Here is a 12,188-nt window from a genome sequence, read left to right as displayed (position 1 = left end):
GGGTACAACTCGCTGTTTAACCACACATTTGTCAAGGGGGTCAGGATAAATGTACTGTATACCCAGTACAACATCAAATCTGTGTAGAACAGACTGCAGAAGAGAACATGTGCTGATCAGAGCACACCATTCTGCTGTCTATCATTCACAGTTACAGGCAATTTCAAAAAGCGTCACATCTGTAATAACTGAGTATTCGGTGGCACTTTCAAGTTATTTCCACTTGATCATTTCCATTTTTACATTCACTTTTGTGAATTCTCTGTTCTCTTTATTCTCTCGCCTCAGTCTCAGTCACTCCCTCACTCTGTTTTAGCGATCCTCTCTCTCTCTCTGCTTCACATCTTTCTGTCTATTCATGTCAGGTGGAGGTTAACGTTTGCGCTGAACTTACCTCAGCAGCTGGTATGCCCTCCGGAGGACGACACTGTAACAGCACTTCTTGCTCCAAAGACACTTCCTTTCCCAGGGGTTCCTGCTCAAACGACTTCTTCAGGTCTGGGGAAGAAACACAAAGACAGGCAGGAGGTTTAATGATTTACAGCAGACAGATTATCTTGTGCACCAGATGCCACAAAGTTTGTCATTTTGACAAGTTTTGTTGGAAATTTTGCACTTGCTGCACTTGACCTCCATGATAACTTGTGGGAGTCTTCTTTGATCAAGTCGACAAAGTGGAAAAGCCACAAGTGTAAACTGAGACAATAGAGAATGAGCAATAACTCTGAGAGTATGATGAGTGCAATATGTTTGACTGATTCTTACAAGCTGTGGTTCTCAAACACACTTTCTGCCATCTCCTGTCACCAGTATGACACAGAAGTCTGATCTTAGGGGAAATAAGCAACCTTTGTGATTATTGGTATTTAATTCATTCCATTTATAAGCAGGAAGACACTGGCAAATACCACACCGTGACAACAATATAGACAATAATAACAAAGGAGACAAAATGCCAGGCAAACCGGAGGTGTGTGGGTGGCCATTTTGGAAAGAACACCCTGTGAGTCTACATTTATGGAGGCCATTTTGAGGATGGCGCCTTGTCATTGTGCATTAAGCTATGCTTGGGGCCCTGTTTGAATGATTCAGCCCTCATTTCCGAGGTGACAATGACACAGTAATTATGGAGTTGGTGGTTAAAGTCAGTCATGCATATATTGGCTTCTCCCACTCTCCTGTCAGTTTAGAAATGTACACAACAAGGAAAAACACTTAGCAGTATATGCTTAACTGTTATCTAATACACGCACACACATACACACACACACACACACACACTTTCACACAGACAAAACCACAGAAACCGCTGGCTCAGGCTTACTATTCACTAAGAATGCTTTTAGGTGCTTTTGCTGCTTTGTACCCTAAACAGAGACTGCTTTGTTGCATGTCTGTCCCTCAATCAGTATGCCCAATATTTTACCTTCCTTTTATTCTAGATAGACTTGCCAGAGATCTGAGAACTCAAGCAGGCCAAAGACAATAAATGATTCACACTAATGGTCCACATGCTGTGATAAATGACAGCATTACAAAGCAGGAAAGAATGCACCGCGATTTCTTTCACAGAACATTTCAGAGAGGGGACTCGTTCAGCTGTTTTCATTTTGGGAAAAAAAGGGAGCTAGCCGTGCCAGCAGTAGCCGACTTAAAGACAATTAGCTTGTGGTTTGGCTAAGAATAGAAGAAGAGGAGGTAGAGAGAAGGCAGTAAAGGAAACAGAGGTGAATATAAAACCCATGTGGATGGATACATGGATGAAAGGATACATGCAAGGACATTTGTTCTCTGATCTGATTGCCCACCTTGTTCAGTTTTTCTCTTAATCTACTGTATCTGTATTTCCAAAATTCTCTGTCTTTGTTTCTGTCTCTCCTCTCCTGTAATCTGCCAGCCACCTCATCCATATCCTCTGCAGAAAGATTATTATTCACTCAAAGACTTCAGAGAGGCCAGCAGCTCTTCAGCTGTCGCAGGTTTTTCGTCCCGCTTCTGTAACTCTTTTTACTTGATTTTTTTTTCTCTACCCTATCTGACTCTTTTTTTTTTCTTTTTTTTCACTCTCTACTGTTCTTGGGAAGAAACTTTTCCCAGTCCCTCTCTGTGTATCACTGAAATGTTTTATATGACTCTGTCTTGTCTTTCACTCCCATCCTCTCTTCTTGTGTTCAATCCAACTGTTAATTCATTGCTGTGTGTGAACTTTATATATATATATATATATATATATATATATATATATATATATATATGCTTACATGTATCCCTGTAATGGAGAGCTGAGCTTAACATATGTTAAAACAATTAGCATGCCACAGAAGAGGCTATAAATTAACTGTAACCTGAGCAGGGTGGTAATGTTGCAGGACTTAGCGGGTGACTTTATTTATGGAGCTGATCAGGGGTTCTGATGGATTTCTAAAAAAAAACAACATATGTAGTGAGTGAATGGGGAAAAGAGAGGAAAGAGAGAGGGAAAAAAATATTTTCCAAAATCTCCTGAATGTAAATAAACCTACGGTTTTGGATTCAAATTTCTCCAAACTACCAGGGACAGATTTAGCGATGAAGGTTTGGATAGAAGGACCTGCAAACTACTGCAAACATAAAGGTGTGAAACAGAATTTGAATGAATAATGAGGGCAGTTTGCAGGCACACTTTTGTGTTCGCAATCTGCAGCTGTAGAGCACTGAGAGGCTGTGAGGAAAAAACAGATCACAAACCGTCCATACACACTCAATGTGTCTCACACACACAGACCTTGATACACAAACAAATACTAATTCAGATGTAGATATTCATACAATACATGGCAGGTGGAAAGTCTGTGTGTGTGTGTGTGTGTGTGAGAGAGAGAGAGAGAGAAAGAGAGAGAGACAGAGAGAGAGAGAGATGATGCATTTTCACGTGTGCATGTCTGTACACAGTATGTGTGCACGTGTATGTCTTTGGGCATGAGCATGTATGTACATGCATATGTTTGTGTATGCATGAGAGTCACAGACCTGTACCGTGCTTTGATAGCGGCTGTGATCAAAGAATTAACAAGCAGGACCAAGTAGGGTTGATGGCTCATGCTGCTGCCTCACACTGACAACACACCTGAAGAAGCACTTTCTGCTGTTTGCCTTTCTGATTTGGGGACTGAGGTTCTCCTTGCAAACACTAATGAATGTTGCATCTAAGCTAGTATTTCAGAAACATTTCACAGTCAAACTTGGCTTCTGAGTGAAGAAATTGCCAAAAAAAAAAAAAAAAAACTTTTTTTTTTAAACTCCAAGATGTATGTCTAAAATAGACTTTGAGTTACTATGACAAGGACAAGACAGTTTTCTCAGATATTATTGATATTAATGGAACTCCAAATGATCACAAGGTTCTCTTGAATGAGTTGTTCAGCGATAAAGAGGCGGCAAATGAATCTGGCATAATGCTCAGGCGCTTTTATGTGGGAAAGGAAAGGGACAACATTCACTAAAAATGCCATATCTATGATAAATTAAAAATTCAAGTGTTATCAACCACAGGTCTTCATCAGTCTTACAGTCTTACTGTATCAAAACTATGATGTTGTCAGCTGATACATACAGACTACATCATTAAGATACACTTGATATTTTGATTATCCTGTCCTCTCTCTCTTTTCTAAGTGTCATTATTCAGTAGTTGAATATCCATCCTACCAAAGGTTACATTATTGTTCACACATTGTTGCAAGCTCTGGATTACAAAACAGCAGACACAGGGTTTATGTCTGCCTCTGTTTGGTGGGGAATGCTGCTGCCAGGTCCTTGATGCATATGGAAGTAATTTCATCATTAGTAACTTAATGGTCCGGTGTGTTTCAAAGTAATATCTAGAAGCCAACGCACCGCAGCGCAATATCAGCAGTATTTTACTGATTCTATCTCTGGGACATTTCTACTTGGGACGTTTCTCTACTACTTTTTCACTTTGTAGAGTTTCTGAAGGGTGGCTGCAGCAATGGCAGACCATCCTCTATGCTCTGTCCTCTAGTTTTCTAAAACATACAGAAACTCTCATAAGAGGGCAGTGTGTGTGTGTGTGTGCGTGTGTGTACCCTTGTGTCCTTTTACACTCCTGGTTCCCAGGTGTACTCTTAATCACCTTATCCGTCAGCTGCAGTATACACACTCACACTCACACACATACACACACACATACACATTAGATGGACCGTTTTTTAATGCTGAACCTGTTGACTCAAAGTCACTCTCTGGGTATTTCATCAGCATAGTCACCTAACAATAGCTACCTGAGACAGAGAAGGTGGCAGAGAGAAACAGAGGGAGGAAGACGGATGATGTGAGGAAGGGGGGACAGAGAGAAGGAAAGTAGAAGTTGGGACAACAGATAAGGGGCAGATGTATGAGAGGGAGACAGGAGGAGTACGGCCATGATCACATTGGACAAAGTTTTGAATGTGGCTGCATCCTTTTTTTTAAATTATCCTCATCGGTTTTGTCACAGCAGCTGCCCCTCTCTTCCAGCCAATGCTCCTTGTGTTTGTATACAGCATGTTTATCAGACACTTCTGGATGCCTCAAGTTGAACATGTTTGTACTTTAACTGCATTACATCATTGCCTCAGTAGCACCTGGAACGGCATAGGTTTTCATATGTCAAGTTTAACTACATCCCACCTCTAGAAAAGGCTATTAATCCTCTTCTTCAAGCAAATGCAGAGCGATTGCCAGCTATTTCTTGTCCGCTTTTATTTTCAGCAAGACTATCACCGGCAGCTTAGACGGTTTGTGACAAAACTGTTACACGAAAGATGTCATGCTCCTTGCACTGTGCGCTCTTGCTCTGTGTTTACAAGCACCGCTCACAGGTGTGCCTTGGCTTTGAACAGAAAAAGGTGTGTCCTGTGTGATCATGGGCTCAAGGAGGGAAAGAAACGCAGCACACAGTAAGAACACCTTACATTTTCTTAGTACCACAACCACCTGTTAAGTCTTTAGCTATCAAAGTCTTTTTTTATATCCACCTCGCTATCTACATCAAACCATCCAATACAAGTACTTGCTTTGACTCTGTCAGTGAGCCCTACTCATATCATGCCTATTTATCTGCCTTATTTCTCCGCCATCCAAATAGCAATCCATCAAATTTCCCAACCATCAGTCCGGCTTTGATTGTTGTCTTTTTTATCGAGCCAGAAATCGTACTTAAAAAGACTAGGAGAGGGAGAAAATGTGTCTGGATTACCAAAGCATTTAAACTTTCAATCCGGTCTATAAAACAGAACTCCCACATTAGCGAATTTGCAAACACAGATACGCGGTCTGCCAAACGCATGACCTTAAGTGATCTAAGCCTTTAATATCATCATGCATTCTGCTTTCTGGTGATACACCGCTGACAAAGCCTTTCAGATTCCCAAACACTACAGTACATTCTCCAGAACAACTTCCCCTCCCAACTGGTTCAGATAAAAGGTTTAACTGTATGCAATATAAATCTACTCATTATCAGATTCTGTATATGGAGCTATATTGCTTACGAAAGTGATTTGAGGACACAGAGTATCACTGAGGCTGAATGATAACTTCATAATAAACTCGGTCCCTGTGGGGGATGACAGCCTGAACAGAGCATGATGGTTCATTATGGGAGTAATCACCCAAAGCTTTAGCCCTAAATCCACCACATGGCTACCCACACATATACACACAAACACAGTGAGACACACAGACATGGGTAGACACAGAGAGACAGTGGGAGAGATGCAGACGGACAGAAAAACACACAGACTGAGACAGGAAGCAAGGCATCCTGAGACAAACACACGCACACACACACACACACACACACGTAACTGCGTATGCATACAAAACACAATTGCAGACACATAGAGCGAATGAGAAAGTGATTGAGGGATGAGACACACTCCTCTCATGCCAGCCAATTCTAGGAACAATTTCCTGGTGTTAATTAGTAAGGGAGATGGTGAAATGAAGAGTTGGCTGTGAGAGTTGATTTCCATAAAGATTGAGAATGAAATTAAAGGAGATTAAAGCAAACTGCTCGAGGGATGAAAAGAAAAACACACACACAGAGACACACACTCCCAGACACGTGCATACACACACACTGCTAGGCTTAGGGGACTATGACAGAGACAATTTAGCCAGTTTGGCAGCCAGTGCGTGTGTGTGAGTGTGTGTGTGTACGTGTACACACAGAGAGGGAGAATGTGACATCGTGTCCCTGAGACCATGAGACTGTGTGTGTGTGTGTTCACATCAATGGAAGGTAGGTGTGCGTGCATGTGGTGTGTATATGTGCCCATGGGAAATATGTGCACAGAAGAGGACGGACAGCTGTGTCATAACAATTCAGTGACCCCACTTCACTCCCAAACTGCAAATCATATTATCCGGCATTGTATAACTGAAACACAGATACATTCGCCAAACAACTTTTTAGACCCACGGGGAGACTAAAAAATACACGGGTAACATTTGTAAAGTGTACTTCAATGCAAATTACCTGCAGAAAATGAAACAATTAAATGCTCCAACACAGAAATCTACGCACAATGCATAATGACCTTTTCCCGCATAAACTCTTCCATCTTTCTCCTTCTCTCTCTCTCTCAGCCCAGTGTCGTCGCCTCCTCCTCTCCCTCCTGCCCTTGCTCTCCGCCTCCTTCCCGCTCTGCCTAAAACTACTTCTTCCACTGCTCAACTAAAACTGTTATTATGTTTGTGGTTAGTTTGTTGCCTCAGGCACCTCTACATAAGCACATTTCAGAGCAATTATCCAAAATGGGTGTCTCTGACTGCATGCTACCCATGCCAAATCATAACGGTTTCCCCTGGTGGAACTGCTCAGGCAATAAAGACCAAACTGAGATGCTTGGGAGGAAAATAACATGGAAAATACTCTCCTTTAGTCTCAGGGAGAATAATTTGGACATCCAATTTCCTGTGCGATGGTACGCAGTGGAAACAAGCTTTTGTGTCAGAGAGAACAAAATGATGCAAATGATGAAGTACACAAGAGTGTAAGGTAATGTCCAATAAAAAGCATGGGGGGATTATAGATAGATAGATAGATAGATAGATAGATAGATAGATAGATAGATAGATAGATAGATAGACAGGTCTGTAATGAAAGTAAAGTACATTGGTGTAAAACAGTGAATGCTTTCCGCTTGTGCTCCTTGATAAGGAAGTCATTAAATGTTGTGATACTGAAACGTCCCTGAAGGAGACTGACTCACATAATGATTGGATACTCAAATATGCACATGCCCATTGCCTCAAAATGGCACACACAGACTCTGGTGATCATGCATTTGATGACCATGAACTTGAGTTTATGCAGCATGTTTTGATTTTTTTTTTTTTTTTTTTTTTTTTCCAAAAAGACCATGAGACCATTCAGTTAAAATTAAAACATGCAAATCAATAACCAGCTCACACTGATATACTGTTTCATAAGGCCATATAATTTGCTGTAATTCTGCATGAGCGGGGAGCATCTTCGATCATACATCATACATCTTAAAATGTCAGTAAATCTCCAAAACATCAAAAGCTGAAGAAATGAAGACAGATGGCGACCTTGAGTGTCGCAGTCATTTTCTCTGTGGTTATATAGGAAGTCATTTTCTCTAAGTGACTTTAGAGAGTCTTTCCCTTCCTATCCGTCCACTCACTAAACTCTCCACCCTGTTATTTCAACACTTCACAACCTGTGATCAGTCCTAGACATCAGACAAGGTCTTTCCATCTAGAGTCAAGTTTTGCACAAGTAAATAACCCCATCCGCTGACATGGCACCAGTTCTCTGGAGCATAATAATTACTCCAGATTTGTCAAATGACACATTTGGACCTAAAATGGCTTGCGGGTTTAGTTCTCAGAGGTCTGCAAAGAAAAGGAACAGAAACATTTTTGAAAAAGTTTGGACCCCATGTTTCTTATTTGACATCCTTGTTATTACTATTTTGATCCTGATTAAACACAAATTAAGGTAAAAACAGAGTAAAAATGAACTTGGGGAAACAAAAACAGAAAAAAATAATTAAATATGTAAAGATAGCCCACCATAGGAAAAAAAAAAAAAAAAAAACCTCTGTTTGCTGTTATGGAATTGAGTTCTTTATCACTGATGATAGGGGTTTATGAAAGAGCCAAAACAGTTTATGTGAATGAGCGAATGTAATTATTTATTTATTTTTAAAATGATATCACCCTGATGTTAGCACATTCAGTTACCTGTTAGCTTGAGCATTTTTTTATTTACTTACTGACCACAGTGCCACAGATAAAGGCCTAGACTTTGATATGACCTCATCATGATCTCACTGACCTGACCTTATTAAAGTAATACATATTAAAAAAGTAAAATAATGATACTTGTCCCTGTGTCAGTCTTCTTTATTTCTCATTAAAGACTGTATATAATTACAGCCAAATCCCTCATGGAGAACCATATTTTTAACACATAATCATACAATCAAGTATATGATATGGTTAGAAATCTTTACGACTTGTATTATAAATATTATACTTAGACTTCAGAAAGTAACTTCAGATTTGGCTGACCAATTCAACACAGTGGCTTACCACTTCAACACTTCAGAGTACGCTGCAGCAGTCCCTGACATCTGGGAAAAAGCTCAGTGGCTTACACGGGTGGTGAGACATCATAACCACACTCTCTCAAACACACACACACACACACATGCACACACACAACCCCACAGACAGTTCCACATTTGTGCACACACACAAAAAACAGAGATATACTGCAGCTGTTCATTGTAAAAATGTTTACTCAGTGTTTGTGACCATGATGAAGTCTCCTCCAAAGCTACAAACCAAAGAGACAAGACTCCCTTGACGATGCCATCAAGAGACAAGCACTGGAGCTTCTCCAATGACAGTAAATGGGACACTGAGACACAGTGACTGTTGCCAGGGCGATATTATCCAGGGATACAGGGACACTTTCTGGTTCATAACTGGTTCCCACTGCACATATATTAATTAAACTGCTGAGTGGGCCATTTCTTGCCAGAGGGTCCAGACGTTCTTTTACCTTGTGACTCAAGCGGTGGGATCATAAATGACTGGAATAATGTTGCAATGTAAGTTTGTAAGTGATGATGCTGTGTTAATGAGTATAATTGTAATCAGTGTTGGAAGACCCTGACACAGCAAGTCAACAGTCGGCCAGCAGCGCTTTATGGGCCATCTGTGGCCTACGATAACCCATCATTTGTGTGGTGTGTCCCGTACCAATGGCCCTCATCAGTGACCCTCGTCAAGATGATAACTGGCTGATTCAGCGTTTGAAAGCAGTGGCAAAGGCCATCGGTGCAAGACACCTTTTTGATTGACTGTTCAGTCAAAGCAAATCAGGGCACGACAAGAAAAATGGAAATCCAGTTGTGTTGTCACTGTGCTGACTAAGAGCTAGATGTACAAACCAGTAGAATGTTCCATGAGCAGAAGAAAAAGACAACTCAATTGAAAATGCAAGTGCAAGTTAAAACTCATATTAAGAAAACTTGTAAACAGATTCAGGGTTGCATGAAAATAAAGGGCTATCGCTCATCTGTTTCTTTTCATTTCTGTAATCCCATGGTTTCCAGTTTACTTTTTACAGACCACTACTTCCTTCTGGTATGGAGAACCATTTCCTTTCACACAGGCACAGAACATGTGTGAATGATGGCCATTTGCTGTTGTGTGTTTATAAACAACTTTTAGCAGGAAATAATGAGGCAAAACAAAGCGATCTGCCAGTGCTAGTCAGTGCTAGTCATTGGAGTAGGATTGGTGTGTCCCAGGCCTTCACTAAAGTTTTATAAACAAGGTCACCTAAAATGGCACAGAACAATACTAAATCATATCATATATATTGGTAAATGTCATCATCAGAATAAAATCATCAATCATTTGTGACATACTGGACATTTGCATCAAAAACAAAACGGAGGAAAAGCCGAGACATTTTCCAAATGACACAGAAGTAGCTGCCTGGGCTGCTGTGTCCCTGAATGTCTGGACTCGTGATTGCTATGCATACACACGTCTCAGTGGAAGGTGGCAGAACAAATTGCCATCGTCTGAAATTTGTGTGTGTGTGTGACCTTGACATATTGCTAATCTATTGAAGGAGAAAGACTTGACCTGACTGCTGCAGGGGCAAAGAGCATGACTGACACTGCATGTGCATTTGTGTACGTGTGTGTGTGTGTGTGTGTGTGTGACCTGCTTCTGTCTACGTGCCTGCAATGCTGCGCATGACTAAGTGAGTGTGTGTGTTTGTGTGTACCAGGTGCTTCTGTTTATGTGCGGTATGTGTCAGCTGCTTTATAAACAACTGAATCAAGATGCCTGCATCATCCATAACTCACAGTTTAAGTGCTCCGCTCCGACGTAACCACAAATCACTCCATTTAATATCTCTGATTGGCAAGTGTGTGTTTCCTGCAACTTTCATAGCCTAGACACTGATTGCCATTATTCAACGACAAACTGCATATTTACTCATTGCTTTCAACTGTTAATTCAACAGTTATTTAAATCATCTTAAAGATGCCAAAGAATGAATGACAATGAGTCAGACAAAAGAAGAGAGAGAGAGAAAATAGAGACGCAAAGAGACCAATGAATAACGAAGCATGATAGACAAATTTACAGAGAACAAGAAGCGGAGAAGACAAAGAATGTGAAAATAAGAAAATAAGTGGGAAGAGGAGACACAAGGGGAGGAGAGAAACGCTGACTTGCTCTTGCTCAGTGCGGTAGAAAAGACACTCTGCTCGGTAAGCTCTAGCTGCCAGGAAGCATTTTAATCACAACAGCAGATACAAATAGGAGCCGAAAGGAGGGTAGGTCAGGAGGTTGGGTCGATTTGAAGTAAAAGGTTATCGCAAGAGGGGGCCTGGCGTAATCAGATATGGTTAAAGGAAAAATCACTGTTGTAACGGAGAGAGAGAACGGAAGAGAGAAAGTGAAAGACGGAGGGTGTGAAAAAAGTCAGCAGGAACAAGAATAATGGAAAAGTGAGAGAGATTTGAAGGGGAGTCTGAGAAACAAAGGGATGAAAAATGAATAGAGAGAGGGAACGAGAGAGGGAGAGAGAGAACACATGGCAGGGTTTCTATTCTCTCCTCTCAGCGTGACACCCTGATATCTTTTGCCTTTCCTGCCCCCTTACAGGTATCCATCCTCCATCAGTATCCTTCCATCCCTGCCCTGCAGAGGTCTTACATGCATGAAATCCTGTATATGTGTACAGAAATTGATACAGAAAACAAGGTGCACAGACTGTAGGCCAATTTGCCTTTGATTCTGTGACTACAAGGAGAACACTGGCAGCCATTTACATATATAGATATATATTTCCAGAAGGCCACTCGGAGAGGCACAGGTTAATTTTTAAATAATGCATATTCGTTTCAGGAAGAAAACTAAACCTACACTTTGCAGTTTCATAATCTATTAACAATCCTAAAACTAATGTGTGCTTTGTTGAGACCTTTTGAGACAATACAATGATATAATGATATAAACTAATACTAATTTGCATGGATCAGCCAAGTTGCTCTTTTTCTCCAAAAGCTATTGCCAAAATTTGAGCAAAAGCCAAAAAGCCCATGTTGTCAGTCAGAAAGAGATCATGATAACAAGCGTGATAAAACAAGAATCAACATGCAAACCTGCAAAACTTCCATAGCTCCTTGTGGATGTTGGTTTAGACTATGTCCACCCGGGGACAATTTTTTTTAAAAACACAACTTTTTCTTTCCATTTTGACCTTCTTTCCACACAAAAATGTCATGCTGAAAACTAAACTTTTGAAAAACGCTTCCCAGAGTGGACTTATTATGAAATGCCTTTTTCCTTTTCTTGTGTGGACAAGTGAAAATGAGACTATTTTGGAAGGCTGATGTCGAAGGCGCGACTTTGCTTGTGCATGCTCACAGCGGGGACGCTGACCTCACGTAGGTGTGACTTTGATCATGTGGTTATTTTCAGTAACTTGTATTCATCTGTGACTTTTAGGAGGAGCTCAACCTCCTCCTCAGTCCATATCAGTGACTCACCTTGTTTTTATCATTCCATTTTGTTTTCTATACATGTTGTTAAGACTTTCACTGTATTTGCACTTACATTTATAGCTCTCTGCGATG

The 12,188-nt window shown here is 40.8% G+C and overlaps 1 protein-coding gene across 1 annotated transcript in view; it reads right to left on the bottom strand.

Moving 5' to 3' along the window:
• unc5ca (unc-5 netrin receptor Ca) overlaps positions 1 to 12,188 on the bottom strand; it is a 239,398-nt gene that overhangs the window by 83,854 nt on the left and 143,356 nt on the right. Inside the window, exon 4 of the mRNA XM_030060679.1 lies at positions 395 to 498. Coding sequence (XP_029916539.1) covers positions 395 to 498 — 104 coding nt within the window. The remainder of the gene's footprint in view (positions 1 to 394; positions 499 to 12,188) is intronic.

The sequence above is a fragment of the Myripristis murdjan genome, chromosome 9 (genome assembly GCF_902150065.1).
Source record: "Myripristis murdjan chromosome 9, fMyrMur1.1, whole genome shotgun sequence".
NCBI classification, from domain to species: domain Eukaryota; kingdom Metazoa; phylum Chordata; class Actinopteri; order Holocentriformes; family Holocentridae; genus Myripristis; species Myripristis murdjan.
Note: the sequence above shows the minus strand (reverse complement) of the source record. Positions and strands in the feature narration are given on the sequence as shown.